General features: G+C 42.0%; 1 protein-coding gene across 8 annotated transcripts in view; it reads right to left on the bottom strand.

Moving 5' to 3' along the window:
* FHL1 (four and a half LIM domains 1) overlaps window positions 1-21,315 on the bottom strand; it is a 72,538-nt gene that overhangs the window by 3,825 nt on the left and 47,398 nt on the right. For 5 of the 8 annotated variants that reach the window (XM_079765562.1, XM_079765563.1, XM_079765561.1 and 2 more), the window contains 2 exons: window positions 845-1,026; window positions 241-415 (listed from right to left, as the gene is read on the bottom strand). In XM_079765562.1, the coding sequence (XP_079621688.1) occupies window positions 241-415; window positions 845-1,000 (331 nt within the window). In that variant the 5' untranslated portion in view covers window positions 1,001-1,026. Of the gene's footprint in view, window positions 1-240; window positions 416-844; window positions 1,027-2,530; window positions 2,586-8,681; window positions 8,799-21,315 lie in introns of those variants that run through there. The other 3 variants (XM_079765567.1, XM_079765560.1, XM_079765566.1) reach the window with 2 other exon arrangements.

Genomic DNA, 21,315 nt, shown 5'->3' on the forward strand with positions numbered 1-21,315 from the left:
TTTCACTTCCTTCTCTTGCCACAGACAGTCCTCTCCAGTGGTCTTTAGTTTCCGAATGTGTGCGTGTGTGCGAGCATATATGTGTACGCATGTATACATATATATATATATGCGTGCATATATATGCTAAAAGCTAAAAGCAGCTCCCAGCAGCATTAGCCCCATCATCCCAAGCAACCCCACATTATCTCTGCCCACAGGCCTCCTCCCTGGCCACCCCAGGAGTGAGTAGGGCAGTACCTGCCACAATTGGCTTGAAGCAGCCCTTGCACTTGGGGGAGTCCTCCCGAGTGGTGCACTTGTTGCACAGGATCTTGTTGTCCTTGGACATAAAAGTCTCATTGGCCAAGGGGTGCAGGCACTTGGCACAGCGGAAGCAGGTGTCGTGCCAGTAGCGGTTCTTATAGTGCACCTCCTGGAAACCAAGCAGAAGGGATGGGCTGCTGTGAGTGACACAGGGGTGCTAAGAGGGGGGCAGGGGCCTACTACTGAGATGGTACCACCCCTTACACCTGGGGATGTTCTAATTGAGAAACATGAAGGACACCGAGGTGAGGATGGAAGACTCACAGTTCCTGAAACAAGAGAAAGTACAACCAACAGAGCTGGCATGGGCCTTGGCACCAGCTGCTCCAAGTCCCACACAGAGAGCTCAGGACACTGTCAAGGCAATAAGCACTAGAAGCAAGGGTGGCTGGCTCCTGGGCCAGGGCCTCCTTGTCTCTGTGCCACTGCCTGTCCTGCCTTCCACATGGGTAGCTGCAATGATGAGGAGGACTTGGGAGAGGGTGAGCTTTCGTCGTCTCAGTCACAGGACAACCATCCTGTCCTGTCCCAATGTTACCTTGGAGTCCGCACCGATGGGTTTGCGGCATTCCACACAGGTGTTGGCGCAGAACTTGTCAAAGCACTTCAGGCAGCAGTGGTGGCCATCCTTCTCCACGTACTTCTTCCCCTGCAGGGGGTCCCTGCAGTAGTGGCAATCAAACTTCTCAGCCATGGTGCCCACCTTGTACCTGGAGGGACCTATGGGGGCAAACAGAAAGAACAAATGACCAATGGAAAGACCAGCATGCTGTGCCACAGAGGCTTCCGGGGGACAGCTGTGCAAGGCCACATGGGGCCTGCAGGGACCAAGGCCAGAGAAACTGCACTAAGACTCCTAGGAAGAAAGAGCCCCAGGGGCCAGAAGACCAAATTGGGTCAGGGAAGTCCCTGGGGACTTGGGAGAAACCCCCACTGGGATATCCCGCTGTGCTGCTTCACAGGACACTGAGAGGGACAAGTGGATCAGACCTTGTGTTGGACGACAGGGGCTCTGGGCAGTGCAGTGGCTCTGAGCAGTGATGTGAAGGAGTGCAGGGGTGTGACGGAGCAGCCAGGAGAGAAGGAATTGTTTTACACAAAGGGACACACAGCTTTAGGCACAGTCTGCATGCAGCAGCTGCAGGGTGGGGTGGGGGTGGGGGGGAGATGCTCAGCCCAGCCACAGGCTGTCTGGCTCAGCCGGCTTGCGGAGGAGGGAGGTGCCCAGACCCTCTGCTTCACGGGCTACATTCTCCGTGAGGTCCGCAAGGTTGGCGACCGCTGTTCAAGACAGTAAGCCAGAAACCTCCCAGCCAGCTTCTAGCTCCTCCTCCATAACTTCTCAGTGGGGTGGGGGGTGGGGGGGTAGAATAGCATCCTCCAGAAGCCTCACTTTCCTCCTGACTGTAAAATTCAGTTCATCTGAACAAGGACTTATTGCTGTTTCTAGACAATGCTAGGCACCCAAGCAATCCTTATTAATTTGCTTAAAATGTCTGCATTAACTTTAAATCTGGCAGAACACTTTTATATCCTACGGAGTTTTGTCCAAGGTAAATTGACTGACTTTTGAGACCTGGGCAATCAAGCAAAAGAGAATTTATTAAAGTGGCACTCAACTGGTACTGGCAAATTTTGCGACTGAATTACTTGTCATAGTGATGTGCAGTTTTGGGACATGCCAAAATTAAATCCCCCTTTCTTCAAGTAAGTGAGAGGATAGATATAGTCAATGAAGTGATACTATTTAGGACATTGGCTGTTTGAAAAATTGCAATTTTAAAGTAAAATCTGGGGGGGGGGGGAATAACTTATAAAAAGTGTTAAGCTGATTATTCCAAGAACTTCTTCCACTGCCTTAACATGAACAAGTCCCCTCATACCATCCTGACTGACCCCCACCCACCCCTGACTCTAGATCACCCACTTGCAATGACAAATATTGCTAAGGCACCCTGTTAATCCTGTCACCAAAAAGGTACCAAATGTGAGTATCTACACGTTCCCAGCTTCTTAAACATATATTAACTAGTTTGTCTCTCCCTGAACAAGAAACTTACACAGACAAATAAATAGCAAGGACTTAATTTGCTCAGGAAACATGAGAATGGAGACTATTTTGTTCAACTACCCACAAACATGGTTATTGTGCTAGCAGATATCCCCGGCATAACTTAGAAAGAAAGAATGAGGGAAAAGCAATGAGCAGTTGCCCGATACTCACCACAGCTCTTCCACTAACTCAACAGCCCCAAACTCCCTCTTTGGGTCCCATTCCCAGCTTTTTTTTTTTTTATACAAACACATGTCCAATTTGTTTGGATCTTGTTGCCATAGGCAACCAAATAGCAGAGTGTGAGCTAAGGAAACCGCACCCTGTGTCTCAGACCCTGCCTCGGTGAAGGCTGGTGAACTGTCACTCAGAACTGGGTCAGTTTCTGAAGCCAGCCCAGCAAAAGAGGGAATCAGACCACTGACAAGCATCATGTTCTGAGCCAGCCCAGATCCAGCTTGTGCTGGCATACAGACAGACCCCCTCATCTCCATAAAGCCGATGATTGAAGCAAGTAAGTAACATTCTTGGACAAAGATAATTGCTCGAGACAGCTGTATCACAGCAGAGATTTATCAAGACCAGAGAATGGTTCTTAATAGTACTTTCCCCCAAAAAAGAAAGCAGGATGATCCCTTATACAATTGAGTTAGAAATGAAAAGTAGAGATATGGTGAAACCAGGGTCCATCTCCTTGAACTATGCAGTTTACATAAGGCAGCTTTGAAACTGCCTTTAGCCTCAACATATAGAAAAATGTGCCTGTCACAGTGATAGCATGTTGAAAATCACTCTCCTATTTCATTCTTGCTGGTCCTTCACATGTCACATAAAATCTTGATCTTACTGGCCTTTCCATATTGAAATTATGCACTCAACAAAAATTTACTTTCCTGTTAAGAGCCGAGTACAGAAACCAAATAAATCTCCAATAACAGTAAATGCCAGGAAATTAAATTATCAGTGGCTCCTAAATGCCATTTGGCAGGAAATCAGAATCTATAAGATTAGACTACACTGGCTAGTTATCTCAGCTGGTTTAGCCCTTCAGACTATTGTCTTGGACCATATTTGAAAATCCTTCCTCCCTTACCAAAGTCCCTATTTACAGAATAAAACTTTGAACATTACTCATTTTAATCTCACTCTCTTCTAGGCATCAAGATGATGAAATAATCCATGGTTTCCCAATGAACATGGAAGTACCAGAGTGTGTTGTACATGGAGTCACATTCAATGAAGTTGCTTAACCCAAGCAAAGGGCAAATTAAATGAATCCATTCCAAGTTAATGATGCTTTGGGATACTAGCTTTAGGCATTATTTTTTTCTTTATGCAGTGTGAAAAATCCAGGGTCACTCTTTTATATATGATTTCCACAGTGGACTCAAGTTTTTTTCTTTTTTAAAAAAATCCTCACCTGAGGATATGTTTTTCATTGATTCTAAAAAGAGAAGATGGGAGAGGAGTGTGTGAGAGAGAGAGAAACATTGATGTGTAAGAGAAACATCAATCAGTTCCCTCCTGTACATGCCCCGTCCAGGGATCGATCGAACCCACAACCTGGGTATGTGCCCTGACTAGAAATAGAACCCATGACCCTTTGGTGCACGGGAAGATGTCCAGCCAACTGAGCCACACCAGCCAGGGCAAGCCTCTTTGATATGTGTGGAAACACTTATTTGTCAAGATAAAATAGGCATTTCTAGGAATGTTGGCTTTATTGCCTAATAAGTGACAGGCTGGAAATACTTAAAGCAAGTTAACAATGTTGATGGCAAATTTGTGAACTTTAGTACTCTTTTGCAATAAATCCAATTAAGTGGAACTCGGCAACCCAAATTAGCTTACCTCGTGTTTTTCTAACCTTATGATTATTTGGTCTCATACTATTTCAAACTCTCACACAGTGTGCTTAGGAGAAAGCTGGAATACATTCCTGCTGATGAGATAGTTACCATGTCAAAACTTTGCATAAAATATGAACGATGTGTACAAGAGCAAAATATTTTGTTACCACTTATCTTCAAAGAGATTAACAACTCTAAGAGCTTATAAATGACAACACTGACAGCTTCCGAAAGACAGAAAATACCTTCCGAAAGACAGATTTGTGGGCTCCATTGAAATGAGATATAGTTAGGCGCTGACTTCATGATGAGAGAAAAGCTTTGTACTTTCCTTTCTTTCCCTTTGTTGTAAATTAAGAGAATAGACAAAAATAATGATGGAATTGATCTTTTTTCTTTGGGGCTCTCTTTAATCTTAATTAATGACATATACTGAGGTATTTATCTCCGAGGGAACAATTTTTATCCCTTTACCAATTTCTAAGTACATGAAATCCGAAGCCTTTTAACCTCCCCAAACTTCCAGATGTTTGCCTTGACCTAGTGCAGTTATCTGGGAAAGGGCATGTCATCAATCATTAAATGAAACTTGGATACATATAACTACAGCACTGCTTCCCTTCCTGCCTGTCTCTGTCCAGGCCATGTTTGCCCTAGGGTAACTCTCTAATTTTAACCTCACAGTGTGGCCCTCATCCGGACATGGTGATGAGGTTTCTCTATCACAGAAAAGTTTGCCAATATACTAAGAGCCCCAGGAACCTAATTCAGGGCCTTGTATACACAAGTAACACAGTACATGCCTATTGACTGACAGACGGAGATAAGTCACCACCATTAAAAGCTTTTAAAACTTATTTTATTAAAAGCATTTTATAACAAATATTTCTGTTTTGGAAAATCAGGGGCAGTTCCTGTGACCCTTAGATGCTGACATCTAACCGACAGTCCTTTATAGACTTAGTAGGTTAGAATGCAGTTGGAAATGTAACTGGACAATCAAGTTTTAGATATTTATTCCAAGGTGGTAGCCTGACTTTCACGCTGTGCCTGCTTCAAGAGCCACATCATTCTTCACTTAATAAACAAGCATCCTCTTTCAGAAAATTCCTGAACAACATCCAACATGCTACGAGGTGCCTACATAAAACTCAGTATATCAATAAAAAGTTTTGGGTTTTTATTTAATCAAGCACATATATAAATAATATAACATTGCAACTTTAAAAAATATATATTTCATTGATTTTTTTTTTTTACAGAGAGGAAGGGAGAGGGAGAGTCAGAAACATCGATGAGAGAGAAACATCGAACAGCTGCCTCCTGCACACTCCCCACTGGGTATGTGCCCGCAACCAAGGTACATGCCCTTGACCGGAACCGAACCCGGGACCCTTGAGTCCGCAGGCCAACGCTCTATCCACTGAGCCAACCCCGTTAGAACATTGCAACTTTTTTTTTACTATAAATCTCTCATTAGACAAATTTCTATTTGTATTTAATAATCTTGCTTGCATTTTATGTGTATTTTCTCACATATTTCATACTAATGTTCATTTTCCCCTCCTGCCTAAGTGGCTCAAAATAAGAATATTTAAGGAAAAAGTGAATATTATAACTAGGTAGCAGTTTTCTAACTAAGCACTTTCCCTGAGTGGTATAATGTACAGTGCAAACAGTGAACAGCAACCCAAATGGAAAAAAAAAAGTTCAGGCTATTTCTGGTCTGTTAATTGCTAAGTCCAACATACCAGTATGTTAGTCACTCTGTGTATAAATATTGGCTTCTAAAGAAACGGTATATTGCTTTCCTGAGAACATTCAACAAATGGAACGGAGCCTTAGCAGATGAATAAGACCCTTGTTTAATAGACATGCTCACGCACCTGGGGGGTGTCGTCAGACATTTGGGAATAAATGCCTAAGTAGCTGGAATGAGGCGAAGTTCATGAGTCATGGTTGAAAAGTAGTCTTTCATAGAATTTCATAGAAAATCAGAAAGTGTTTTTTCCCTTAAAAACAGAATGTGTGCAGAATGATTCAATGTTATTAACAACTTCACTTGTACACTGCATTTAGGAAAAAAAACCATATAAATCTCTTTTGGATCACTGATAGACAGGTAACACAATTTAGATTACATCTGGTATCAGGAGGATTAGATAGAGATTATTACACCAAAAAAAATTATGTCACTGAACTTCCACTAGGTCAGATTCTATTGTAGTGCTATTTTGTTAACATTTTTTTAAAAATTGATGAGAGAGAGGGGGACGTGGGGGGAACCTTGATCGGTTGCTTCCCCCACACACCCCAACCCAGGATCAAACCTGCAATCTGGGTATGTGCCCTAACCAGGAATTGAACCCACCACCTTTTGGTGCACAGGGCAACACTCCAACCAACTGAGCCACCTGGCCAGGGCGAATCTTTCCTTAATGTTGTATACATTATGTGCAGCACATTCTGTCTTCCCTATAGGAAAAAAGCACTTCCAACCTGACAGCAATAGAACATGTATTTTTAGTTTCTCTAGTTGAAGTAGTAGGCAGTCGTTTAGTGGTGATTAAAAGTACAAAACATTTAGCTTCACCCTCAACCAAATCTTCTGAGTACCATTTTTCCAGTTATTTAAAGCCAATCCAGTTTGATTATTCCCTCTCACTTCACCTTTTCATTTTCCATCCCTGCCCTGAAAAAAGACTGCTGGGACTGTGTAACCTACTGGACAGTGGCTGGTGAAGGGAATTAATGGCTGCACAGTATGGCAAACGATATTACTTCCCTCTCACCCATACCCCACCCTGTTCCTCAACTTGAAAGGCCAAAGGGTATAGGATTTCAATCTACATAATTTTATAGACTGTAAGTGTTCAATAACAAAAATATAAATTCTTTTCCATGAAATGTCCTCTCAGTATGGGGATGGTCACTGAAAATGGATTCTGATCCAGTTTTGTCCACACAAAGCCCATTTCAGGGCAATGTGGATTTTCCTTCTGTGAGTACTTCACTTCCCTTTGCTTTCATGGGCCTAAGGACCCAAGGCAATACAAAACAATAGTTCCTGATTTAAAAACCCATCTAAAATGTGTCAATTAGTTTATCTAATTTAGTGACAGTTATAGCCTCCAGATTTAAGCAACAATAAAGTTGGGGTTGGGTGCAATTTAAAAACACGCTTGGGTGTGCTATAATTATGTCACTTTTTAAATACAATATGTCCCTATTTTGTCACGTAATTAGCAAATAAAACGGGGAGTTACTCCGCCAGTTAACATGCATTCAAGATCCATTGGAACAACTGGTACAGCTGAATAGTGTGCCTACACCCAGAGAATGTGTAAGCTGGCTGATTACCATAATCTCAGGCATGTGGTGCCATGTTTGTAAAATGGATCCTGGGAGGAGTGGGGAAAAACAAATAGCTCTTGAACTCTTGAACAAGGAAAACATTGCATATTAATTCATTAAAGTAGGAAGTTCTATTGCAGTACATTTGTTTTAAAACACCAAAGGAGACATTTCTAAACTTCCCGTTGTTTAAATTTTGAGAGGTAATCACAAGTTTTCAAAAACAATTTTTCTAAAAGACTGCCAATGATAATTACTTTGTCCCTTAATCTGAAAACTGGGAGACAGGACAAAGTGCCTGGTTTCTAAGAAAGGGAACCGTTACTTAGGGAGAGGGCAACAAAACAGCAACAACATTCCTGGCTTTGGAGGAGAAACAGGCAGCAGGCTGACTAGAGAGAACAGGGCATTCTGAGGAGATTGCCTGTCCTTTAGTCCTTTGACCTCTATTCCGCGATGTCTTGTCCATGGCCAAAAAGCTTCCTTAAACATCACATTACAAAACAAGAGGAAGACTCTTAGAGTAATGATGGTTTGGAGGTTCTGAAATTTTGCCCCCTTTCCAATTAATAACCTAAGTGTTATAGCAAAAGGATCATAGCTGTTTCTTCAGGAAGACTAAAAACATTGTTCAGAAAAGGTGAAGATATGTGGTAAGTTACTATGGAATTTCTTAGTTATAAATATTCCTCCTTCCAGCTCCATATTCGATTGACCTTTTCCCAAACACCTTACACATTTGATTTAAAGCACTGTCAAGATAAGAATTTGTATCTTCTATATCACCAAAAATTTCTAACCAAAAAAACCTTCTGTCTTCACACAATTTTTCTTACAGTTTCATAAAATGTCCTGAAAAATGTACAATATAGTAAAATGCTTATATATTTTTAAATAAAATAAGCCACTCAAACTGCTAATTTTACTAGAACAAGAATAATATTTTGTCTTTAAAACAGCATCAGAAGGCAAGGACAGAACAGAGATGAGCAATGTCTTATTTACTATTTAGACAACACTAAATTCATTTAACCAAAAAGTATCTTTTAGGCAAATGATGGATTTACTGCCCTAGCAAACTTGTGCTCAATAGAAGATAAAGAATATGAAGCTTTTACCTGAGTGTCTATGGGAAGCCATGGCTCAGAGACCAAGTTCAGGAGCAGCACCTAGACCAGTCCTCCCTGTACCCCAGCTGATAAGGCTCTGGCTCATTTGTGAACATACATTTAAGGGGAAGCGGCTAACACAAAAATAACCGAGAGCAGATGGCCCACCCCTCCCCAGAGATCACAACCTTAATCCCACTAGAAAATTCTTAACCATTTTAGGTGATCCAAGGGAGAAGAATAGAACCCAGTAAAAATACCAAACACTACATATAAATACCTGTGGGGCTACTCAGCATCCAAATTAGCTCCAGAGCCAGAGAGGCCACATAGAAAGTCATCCCTGTACCGGAATAAAATTTGGACTCAGCTCTGGCATAGCTTAACACTGAGCCACCCTTGTTAACCCACTTTATATGCCTGAAGAGCTTGTATTTGGCCCTACAAAGAATTCATTTTTGTGCCATTAATAATAAAAGTAACTATAAGAGATAGACTTATGTTACCAGTGTAATTGCAAGGAATTAGACAGTATGAATATAGAGACCACAGGCATTATCTATGTCCTCCTTGGTATGTACCAGATTAGCAGAATTACTGAAAAGAACAATTCTAGCCACACATCTCCTTAGTGTCAGACAGAGCGAGGCAGAATAGAGACAAACACCCCTATACCCGCTATGTACACAAGGAAGAGACTTTGTCCCACAAATGAAATATCTTGCTTTTCACTGCAGGGACAATAAAAGTAAAAATATGGATGGAAATGATAATGGCAACCTATCATGCTGTAACAGCTCAACAGGCCATCTGATGGCTGGAGGCTGGTCACTAGGAACAAACTCTAGGAAAAGCCACAGGATGGCTGTAAGTCCCTCGATGACCCCCTGGTCCTGTTCCTTCTCTGGCCCTATCCCTGCCCCCCCCCCCACCCCCACGCTGTCGCTCCCTTCAACTACAGCCTCATTGGCCTCAGAGCTATCCCTTGCACCCTCCAGACACGCCCCACCTCAGGGTCTCAACACTGATTCCCTCAGCACTAAGCCTCTCCCAGTTTCTCCTCTGCTTCATGTGTCTAACCTCATTTGTAACAGCTCTTACCTTTCATAGCTGCCCTTTTCTTTGCTCTGAAACTCAGAGACCATTTGTGGAGAAAGAATTCCAGCTTTGCTTTCATTTGGATCTTGCATGAGATTGCCCCTTGGGTGGTTCTGGCGGGGCTCCCTTGTTTTACTCTGACAGATATGCCCTGAATTGTGACATTTAAGCATATGTCTTATTTGACCAACCTATTTAAAATTGTAACCATGCTCCCTGCCCTAGTGTTTCCTACCCCCTTCCTCAATTTGTTCCCCACAATTATTTGTTGAAAAAAAATAATTAAAAGAAGCAAAAAGTGTTAATCAAGCCTCATATAAAATCAAAACTTAGTCCCACCTGGAACCCTAAAAATGGCTTTGGCCACTGGAGTTCAAGGAAGGCAGCTAACCTGCACTCTCCAACAGGCCCTGGGCTCTCCAATGGCACTTATTTGGGCTTAGTACCTTATAGACAGTCTCGTCTAGTGCATGTCATTGATTTTGTCCTATTCATACATCTCCCTTAACAGGGTGAGGGCTGGGAATATGCTTTACTTGTCTTCCTATCCTTGCACATAGCAGGTAAGCAATACACGCTTCATGGATAAATGAATGTGTTTCATAATTCTTATGCTCTTCAAACGTTTAGTGAAAAATTAATCTAAAAGACAGCTGAAATTGTCAGGATCTCCTAGTTAGCTGAAAAAATGGCCTAACAATAAAAGCCAACATATGTTAAAGGCAAATTGCATGATAATGTAAAAAAAATAAGCCTGGGAAAAGAAGGGAAATGACACTGCTCTCCCTCATGACTCTCTAGCCTCTTTCTTATCCAGCCTGATTGCATTATAGCTGGGAGGTTGGCCAGTCTAAACAATACCACGCCCCTAAAATAAACTTCAACTTTCCACCCTGAGGAAATTCTCTATCTTATTAGATGATTAACCTCTATGAACCCCAAATTGTAGATTTCACTGAGGTATATTTTTAGGTAGAGCCAAGGTATTTTTATGTCCCTCTTGTGGTGCTGTGAACAATAAAAGTAGAGTGCCAAATGCTTTCCTCTAAGAAGTCAATTCTAGTTTCAAGCCATGCATCAAGAGGTATATTCTTGCCGGAACCGGTTTGGCTCAGTGGATAGAGCGTCGGCCTGCGGACTCAAGGGTCCCAGGTTCGATTCTGGTCAAGGGCATGTACCTTGGTTGCGGGCACATCCCCAGTAGGGGGTGTGCAAGAGGCAGCTGATCGATGTTTCTCTCTCATCGATGTTTCTAACTCTCTATCCCTCTCTCTTTCCTCTCTGTAAAAAATCAATAAAATATATTTTTTAAAAAAAGAGGTATATTCTTTTAGCAAGTGTGGTGGTTCCAGCCATCTGATCATTTTGAAAAGCAACAACCTAATATGGACAGAGTGACTGCCTTATGAGATTAGCAAATCAACATAAATCTATTTTCCTGAAACACAAGAGAAAACACAAAAATAAGAGCATTACTTCCTGACAATTAATTAAGTCAACTACACCAAGTCAGTGTGAGCTGGGAGCTTGGCCTTACAACAATGGCACTTATTCTATATGCAATTTACTTCAACCAGGTTAAGTCGGCCTTCCTAAAAACTTCCTGAAGCATGACCACAGCCTGCTCTTACATTTATCCCCATGCCCATGTCCTCAAATCACAAAACCACAACTTTCACAAAACCAAAACACAAAAGGCCCTTTGTGAGGTGAAACACAATTTTTCAGTAAGAATAGCTGGTAAGTTTGCCCTGTCTTGGATCAGTAGTTCAGAAACCTTGCTGGTTATTTAGCACACACCCAAACAATCACTGGTTTCATTAGCATCTGAGCCAACTTCATTACACATTAACAGTATGATGTTAATAATATCCTTAATAATCACTGTACGGTTTACAAAGCACCTTTGTATACTGTTGGTGGAGCTGTCTGGTGTTTGATTAACAACTCTCTTCAGTGTCACATTTCAGACCTTTTAGTCTTTCACACTCCAGTGTACATCAGGATGATTTTTCAGTGAGTGTTAGGCATCAAAAGTCCTAAGCTCCCTCTTGCATATGATCCTCTGAGAACCATTTACTTCAGAGGTTATATACACATTCTTGTCTTCCAACAACTCAGCAGTTACATTTTAACCTACCCTTGGGCCCCACCTGTAGATGATACCACCCCATCCATCTATGTATTTTATAAGATGAATACTTAAGGAACAGTTGTTCTACTATGTGGTGCAGGGTATTTTGCTGTTCACAGAGAGTAAGACACAGTACTTCTTTCCAAGTGTACCAAGATCAATATACAAATAACTGTCAGGCAAGGCAGAGCATGAGATAAAAAGTGGTATTGAGGTTTATCACAGGCAGCAATCACAAAAGGTTTGGGGGGTTCAGACAAGACTTGGTGAATGTGATAATATTTGACCTGGTCCCTGAAGAGTGGGTAAGACTTTTAGCACAAGGAGAAGAGGAGAGAGGATTCCAAGAAAAAGTACAGTGTGAGCAAAGGTATGAGAACAAAGGGGCTGCTCCAGAAGCAGGACACAGACCAGCATAGGAGCACACCAAGCTACAAAGGAAGGGAAAGCCAGAGTGTGAAGGGCCTTTTTGCAATTGGTGCAAGAGAAGGGTGAGATTAGGATAATGCAAGCAGTAATAAGAAGGGTGGATCCTGGAGAAGAAAGTCTGGTAGCAGGGAGAGTCAAGAAGGTATTGCGGTTGTCCAGATGAGACGTAAGGGAGGACTGAATGAATGGGAGCAACAATGGCAATGGGCATGGAAAGGAAAGAAGGGTTGTAAGGGCCACTGTGGGGCAGGACTGACAGGACAGGTTTGATGTACTGAAGGGGAAGGAGGTGGTGATCCCTCTTATTCGGTGATTCTGGGTGATCAGGAAAATAATAGGGAATCTGAGAGGTGGCACTGGTGGGGGGAAGAGTGGTGCTTTATAATGAGGTTCTTCTGAAATGTCAATAACTAAACCCCTTTAATGGGATCCAAGTTGTCAAGTCAAGAGAGAAATAGGGCTGCGGGTGAGGTTATGGTGGAATCACATTTGTGGAGATTCTCCCACTGCAATCTAATCCCAGCCTCTCTACCTCAGTAATACCACGGGGAGGATCAGACTTCCAAAGTTTAAATTGGTTCAATCTAAGAGTGAAATGAAGAAAATTCAGTGGCCTAGTTGGCCCATGCCTCAAAAGTTCTTAGTTCACAGCTTGGCTTGTGGTCACCCTTCTCCCTTTATTATATTTTTCGTTTACCAAAGAAATTTCCAAATTCAAATTTTCTTCAGATAATTACTGGCCATTGGTCATGGCAAAGGCAAGAGGCTGATGACAATCTGGAATGGAATCTTTGTGGGTTTATCAGTGTCTGATTTCCATTTGTTTTTACATTATTCTTCTCCTCATGCCTACTATTAATAAATTAATACACTGCAAGTTTTTTCTCAACATAACTTTGTCATACTACTAGTCCCTTCGCCAACAATTTTACTGAGTGACTCCAACTACGAGATTAGGCATCTAGTCATGTACTATGATATGATGGGATCCGATGCTGAGCTCTCCCAAGTATTTCTTGTCCTATGTGCTCTTGCCATCTCATGTTCCTGTCAATCTTTAGGGTGGGAAGAGTACTTTTTCTTACTGACTAATCAAATTTTGCAAAGTCACTGCTTAAATGTCACAATTCAGGGCATATCTGTCAGAGTAAAACAAGGGAGCCCCACTAGAACCACCCAAAGGACAATCTCATGCAAGATTCAAATGAAAGCAAAGCTGGAATTCTTCCTCCCCAAATGGTCTCTAAGTTTCAGAGCAAAGAAAAGGGCAGCTATGAAAGGGTAAGAGCTGTTACAAATGAGGTTAGACACATGAAACAGAGAACTCTGCAAATCGCAAAGCACCTTGAAAATGCTAATTTATTCCAGTAAAGACATGTTCATTTCACAATTAACCAGGGTTTAGAAGGTTTCTTTGTAATATTCACACAGAGATTAAGAATTCAAACGTGTACCATGGCATTTGCCACTTGATTTTTGGAAATTTCATCCCATGATGATTCATAACAGTTTCAAATGTCTCCAGTCCTCAAAATCAGACCCTTCCTATATTGCTATGAGACTCACCAAGATGTATGAACTACCCCACCCATATCCTACAGATATGTTTATGGGCCTCTAACCAGAAATCACCATCAGAACAACACTGAACAAATGACTTTCAAAGCAAGCCACTATATGATCTCAGGTTTTTTTACAAAAATAAAGTGGCACTTAAGAAAGAAGATACAGCATCTAAGGGAAATAATGAACAACATAAGCTGAAGAACAGGAACAGACCCGGTGACAGGGAAGCATCGACCAGACTGTCAAACCTCAGAGAGGAGGCAGGGGAAGGTGGGGGAAAGGGGGAGAGAGCAACCAAAGGACTTGTATGCATACATATAAGCCTAACCAGTGGTCATGGACAACAGGGGGGTGGGGGCATAAGTGGGCAGGGGTTCAGGATGGGAATCGGGGGATGAGGACAATTATGTGATACCATAACCAATAAAGAAATTTTAAAAAATAAAATAAAATAAAAAAGTAAGAAGATACAGAGAAAAATGATAGAAGAAACAGAAAACAGAGAGTTTTAGGAGGAAATATATAATACACATACAGAATCTCAGATCAAGGGAAAATGAATGTATCAGGAACCTGAGAAGCTGGTAGGGATAAATCTGTCATGTTTTAGGTGTTAAAATTCTCTTCCAGTCTATTTCTACCACCCACTTGTGATATATATCTGTTTTATTTCCATGTTGCCATGTGCCATGACTCAAAACACCCTTTCAATTATGCTAAGTCCTGGCATTCACCAAGCCCACCTGTTGTGGACATTTCAAGCCTCTGATAGATGCTTGAGGGCTAAATGTGCATTACACTAGTCTATGATTTACCAAGTAGATTAATATCCATTAACAGGAAAGAAAACAGCAAATCAAATCAGCTTTGATCTCTTTATTCTTTTTTTAAACCTTTATTGTTGAGGGTAGTACAGACACCCCCCTTCCCCCCACTGCCCCCTCCAACTGGTTCCCACCCTGCCCTAAGCCTTTACAACCCTATTGACTCTGTCCATAGGTAATGCATATAAATTATTTGGTTAATCTCTTCCCACCTCCCTCCCCCATTCTCTCTGAGGTCCCTCAGTCTGTTCCATGTTTCCATGCCTCTGGTTCTATTTAATTCATCAATTTATTTTGTTCATTAAATTCCTTGTTCATTTATTTTGATTTTTAGATTCAATTGTTGATAAATATGCACTTATTGCCATTTTATTGTTCATATTTTTATCTTTTATTTCTTCTCCTTTTTTATCTTTTTCTTCAAAAATACCCTTTAACATTTCATGTAACACTGGTTTGGTGGTGGTGAACTCCTTTAGCTTTTCCTTGTCTGGAAAGTTCTTTATCAGACCTTCAATTCTAAATGATAGCTTTGCTAGGTAGACTAATCTTGGTTGTAGGTCCTTGCTTTTAATCACATTGAATATTTCTTGCCACTCCCTTCTGGCCTGCAAAGTTTCTGTTGAGAAACCAGCTGAAAGTCATATTCGCACTCCCTTGTAGGTAACTGCTTTTCTTTCGCTGCTTTTCAAATTCTGTCTTTAACCCTTGGCATTTTAATTATGATGTGTCTTGGTGTGGACCTCATTGGGTTCCTCTTGTTTGGGACTCTCTGCACTTCCTGGACTTGTATGTCTATTTCTTTCCCAAGGTAAGAAAAGTTTGTTATTATTTTTTTCAAATAGGTTTTCGATTCATTACTCCCTCTCTTCTCCTTCTGTCACCCGCGTGAGACAAATGTTGGTACACTTGAAGTTGTCCCAGAGGCTCCTTACACTATCTTCTTATTTTTGGATTCTTTTTTCTCTTTGCTGTTCTGATTGGTGTTTTTTGCTTTCTTATATTCCAAATTCTTGATTTGATTCTCAGTGTCCTCTACTGTTGATCCCCATGTAAATTATTCTTTACTTCAGTTAGTGTATGTTTCATTTCTGACTGGTCCGTTTTTATGTTGTTGATATTCTCACTAAGTTCCTTAAAATTCTCACTAAGTCCCTTGAGCATCCTTATAACCATTGTTTTGAACTCAAAGGTCCCTTTACTGGGGTGGAATTGCAGAACCAACTGGTCTGCAGGCTGCACACAATATCACACTGGCCGTTAATCTACCGCTGTTTTCACATAATAGTGCCTGTCCTCGCAAACAGAATAGCTCTTTCCACAGAAAGTTATTCATGTTTGCTTTCTCAGCCATGAATCACTGCGGACCACCACCCTCCTGGATCCTCCTTGAGTATCTGCTTCAAATCTAGATTGAGACACTGCTCAGGCAAACAAATAATGGCCTTTGGAGAAAACATGGCATTTTTATGTTTTCTGTTAGTTTTCTTGCTTTCATTTCATTTAGTTCTTTTTCTGGAGATTTCTTCTGTTCTTTAATTTATGACATGTTATCTCTGCATTTTGACTGCTTCCCTGTGTTTGTTTCTATGTATTAGGTAGATCGGCTATGTCTCCCAGACTTGGTAGATTGGCCTTGTGTGGTAGGTGTCCTGTAAGCCCAGTGGCTCAGCCTCCCCAGTCACCTGAGTTGGGCACTCTAGGTGCACCCTGTGTGATCTATGTGCACTGTCCTATTGTAGTTGAGCCTTGATTTATGTTGGCATCACTAGGAGGGATTGAACCCCAGGCCAATCAGTTTCAAAGATCAGCTGCAACTACAGCTGAAGAGCTGCTGTGCAGGAGTCAACCTTATGGAGCAGTGGGGCTTGCTCACCAAATCCACCCCTTGGGTGTGTTACTTGTGGAGGTAGTAAGGTTGTAATCCTGTGTGGTTGAAGCTGACCACCTGGTGCACTGGTTCTGGAGCCACCCAGGAGGTGTAAAGTCAACCTCTTCCTGTTCCCTGCCCAGAGCCACCCAGCATGAGCTACAAAGCAATCAGCATAAGGCTGCTACTTGTGTTGAACTTGGAGGTGCCCAGGAGAGGCAACCTGTAAACCAGGGTGGGCTGCTGCTAGTTCTGGGCCTGGGGCCACTTATTGAAAGGTATGGGGCTTGCGGATGCCAACTGCTGCTTGTTTGAGAGATTTTAGGAAAGTCCAAAGCATGAGGCAAGAGAGGCCAGTTGTATAGAAAAGCCACTGGAAGTGGCTTGAATGAGCCTGTAAGTAGGGATGGGTGGGGTCTCAGGGAATCACCAGGGTAGAGTGAAAAGTGTGAGTCAGGTTAATGGAGATTCAGATATGGCGCAGCCTGTCAGCTCTATGGCAGGGAGGGCTCAGCAAAGGAACACTGGCCTCTGCCAGTACTTCTGTCTTGGAGAAAACAGCACTCTAGTTCTTGCCTTGATTCCAGACAAGTTAGTTCCTTCCCTAATATCTCAGGTTCCTTTCAAGCTGCTGCCCCAGCACTGGAACTCAGAGGGTCCATGTACGGTCCCTTTAAGAGGACCTGCCTGGGACTCCTGCAGCCTCCTTGTCACTCAGCCACAATCCCCACTGGTTTTTACAGTTACAAGTTGTGGGGACTTCTCTTCCTAGGACTGGAACCCTGGGCTGGGGACCTGGTGTAGGGCAAGGACCCCTTGATCCTCAGAGACCCTCCACAGCTAAGATAACCCTCCCAATTTTAAACTGGGACCAGTTGGTTCTGCAATTCCACCCCAGTCTCTGCTCCTCTTATCACTCTCGATGTGCTTCTTCTTTAATTCCCTAGTGTTAGGACTTTAGTTCAGCTAGATTTCAGGTGGTTCTGAATGATGGTTGTTCTGTATTTTAGTTGTAAATTTTGATGTGGTTGTGGGAGGCGGCGAGTACCATTTACTTATACCACCATCTTCAATCTCTTTATTCTTTTTTTTTAAATATATTTTATTGATTTTTTACAGAGAGGAAGAGAGAGGGACAGAGAGCTAGAAACATCGATGATAGAGAAACATCGATCAGCTGCCTCCTGCACAACCCCCACTGGGGATGTGCCCGCAACCATGGTACATGCCCTTGACCGGAATCGAACCTGGGACCCTCCAGTCCGCAGGCCGACGCTCTATCCACTGAGCCAAACCGGTTTCGGCTCTTTATTCTTTTTTTAATCTAAACTCTTTATTGTTTAAAGTATTACATATATCTCATCCCCCCCCCACATTGACCTCTCCCCAGCCACTCCCACCCCCAGCACATGCCCTTACTTCATTACTGTCTGTATCCATTGCAATCTCTTTATTCTTAAAGCTCTAATGGAGATAGACTGCCTTGACCAGAGGTGTTATCATAGTACCTCATGAGCGCTGCACTTCTTGGTGAGATATCAGCTAACATAAAATCTGTCCTCATTTACCAAGGGGCTGTAATTAATGTTGCCTTATTATGCACTTTTTAATTCCCAAAGAGGGGATAGCCCCATAATTCTGAGTAAAGGTTGGTGAAGGTGCACAGAAGCAGGAGTGGGAGCACAGGAAAAGGAAAGAGATAAAGCAGTGATCTGGGTGTCACGTAAAGTCTACATTCTGTTAGGCAATAGGGTTAATAGCAGGGGCAATCAGATTTCTAGAGGATTGAAAGTACCTAAGGTGAAAGCCTCACTTGGTCCACATATGCCATGTTTTCCCCAAGGGCCATTATTTGTTTGCCTGAGCAGTGTCTCAATCTAGATTTGAAGCAGATACTCAAGGAGGATCCAGGAGGGTGGTGGTCCACAGTGATTCATGGCTGAGAAAGCAAACATGAATAACTTTCTGTGGAAAGAGCTATTCTGTTTGCGAGGACAGGCACTATTATGTGAAAACAGCGGTAGATTAACGGCCAGTGCGATATTGTGTGCAGCCTGCAGTGAGGTCACTGCCTGAAAAGGTAGCTTGTTTTTTTTCTGTCAGTCTGTGCATAGTCAGGACATAATATAATGGGTGGGGTCTGTGAGTGTTTCCATCTTCATAAAGACTGCATAATGACAGAGATGAAAGTGATCTTAAGATACCATCTAGTCCAAACACTGCATTTTAGAGATGCAGAAACTATGACACAGAGATGGGAGAGAACTTGCTTCACTGTGTTAGGAGCAGCTCCAAGTCTAGAGCCTGGGTGACTGGACTTCCAAGGCACTATTCCTTGCACCATATCAAGCTGCTTCCAGCAAGGGCTCTTTTACTCATGACAATGTAAAACCTAGGAATGCAGTTTATGGTAAATGGGGTTCATGGTCCCTTGACTTTGATAATCATCAGCAGAGGCTAGATCACAGACCTCAAGACTAAGGGACAGTTGTATGATTTGTCAATGAACACTTGGCAGATTTTCTCATGCTACAGCAAAAGTCAAGTCAAAGAGACCATAAACTTCAGCTGAGATAACTGGGAAATGGCAGTTGATACAGAGCAAAGACAGATAAGGACCAGGTTGATAGAGCAGAGGTTTTGCCTAAACAGCTGACACTCAAGGAGTATTGAGTGAGTGATTTCAAAGCTCTTAAAATCAAGCAATACATTCACCACACAAAGCAGCAAGTACATGAACAGAACAATAGGAACAAAAAAATCCATCAAATAGAACATAAAAAGGAGTCTGCAGCTAGCGAGGCAGAAGCTACCAAAGGTCATGCACTTGAAAAGATTACATCACATATACCTCAAATTCCAATGCTGCTTCTTCATTTTCAAGCAGTGTGATACTCAAAGAGAACAAATATGTGAATATGTACCTAGTGTAAATAAGACCAGATTTCCTAAGGTATGGAAAACTAAACAAAGAGTGACAGTTATTGTTGTATCCAATGGAGTTCAGATAAAATAGTTTCAATTCAATCATAGCTATTTTTTATTATTTCCATGAAATAAATTAAAAAGTCTTAATTTTATATAAGATTATTTGAACAACATTGTTTTATGACAAATAATATGGAATTTGCTCTGAGTTTAATATGGCTATATCTAATTTTTTTAAAGTTACAAGGGAATACAGTATGGTGGCTAAGGTCATGGACTCTGGAGCCAGAAGGTCTAGACTCTAATCCTGCCTCCAACCACTTATTGGTTGTGTGCAAGCAAGTGTTACTTGACTTCTCTGTGACTCAATTTGCTGACCTGTAGAATGAAGATAACAATAATATCTATACTAATTGGTTTTTGGGAGAAATAAAGTAGTAAATATCTGTAACATTTAGCACAGTAGCTGTCACAGAGTAAGCACAAAATGTTTTTATTCAATTACACTCTAAAAATATGGATGTCCCAAGCAGCAGATCTCTGCAAAAGAGTAATTTATCTTCAAGCTTACCAGTTCACAAAGGATATGTAGAGAAGAGGTAAGAGCTCACTCAGGATCTTGGCCAAGAGTCCAGCTGTAAGGGTTATGGGCCTGGGAATGCTTAGGGCACTAGAGAGCAATTATAAAAGTCCTAGTAACTCAGAGGAATCAGCCTCTGGCAGCAGAACAGCCTAAAGAAGAGAGAGCAGTATATCCCACACAGATAAAGAGGGTTCAGGAGCAGATTACAGAGATCTAGAGAGAACAAAATTCTGCTCTCTTGATCCTCTAGTGCAAATAAAAAGCATGTTAGCTCTAGGTCACCTTCTCAGTCTTGGGGTAATGAAGGCTCTTCTCTACATCCCTCCTATCAAGTAAGGGCCCAGTGAGTCCAAAGGATGATTAAACTTTCTAATATAAGAACAAGATCTAAAGTTGGCCTGAAGATCAATAGCAAAAAGAGGCTTTACCTATACCATCAGAACAGTAGCTCCAGCCATAATGTAAGTCAGTTTTGTACTATGTGAGTTAATTCTGAATGAATGCCAAAAATGTGGATCTGAAAGAACCTGTCTTATTAGGCCACTTACAAGAAGGACTCAGCAGCTCAGGTGAGGTATGATTGCCTGTGGGGAGACAACTTCAGTGGTCACAGTAATGACTAAGGTCTCAGGGATGGCAAACTAAAATATGCATTATGTAACCCACTCCTGACCAAAGATACACTGTGGTCATGCCCACCCCAAGATGAATTCAACTTAAAGCACCAGAAGTTGGGAAAACTGTCAGAAGACTGGTATCTGACCAACCTGTAGACAGGCTATATGCTATAATGGCAGTTGTTCTGTTGGATAACAATCTACAATGACCCAGAACCTATCAAGGGGAAGAGAAGCTGTATTATTAGATCCACTAATCTGACCCAAGGGCCCCAAAGCTAACCCACTATCAGGAAGGGCTCCTTAAACCCTGTGACTCATCTCAATCCAGAAGAACACAGAGAAGGGAACAGGGGCAGGTCACCAGCCCAGGGAGGCAGGATAGGGGTAGGGGTCCTGGGATCCGCTGTGGGGAGAGAAAGGACAGACTGGTCCAAAAGATTCTCCGAGGTTCCTTCAAAAGTCCCATAGCCTTCTCTCCTAGTGGCAGGATTTGGGGAAGGCCTGCAGGCACAACAGCTCAAGCCCATATAATTCAAACTCCTTTATTTTGCCTAAAATTCTATCAATTAGGACTTCATTTGGGGTAACAAC

This window comes from Cnephaeus nilssonii (assembly GCF_951640355.1).
Source record: "Cnephaeus nilssonii genome assembly, chromosome: X".
In the NCBI taxonomy this organism is placed as follows: domain Eukaryota; kingdom Metazoa; phylum Chordata; class Mammalia; order Chiroptera; family Vespertilionidae; genus Cnephaeus; species Cnephaeus nilssonii.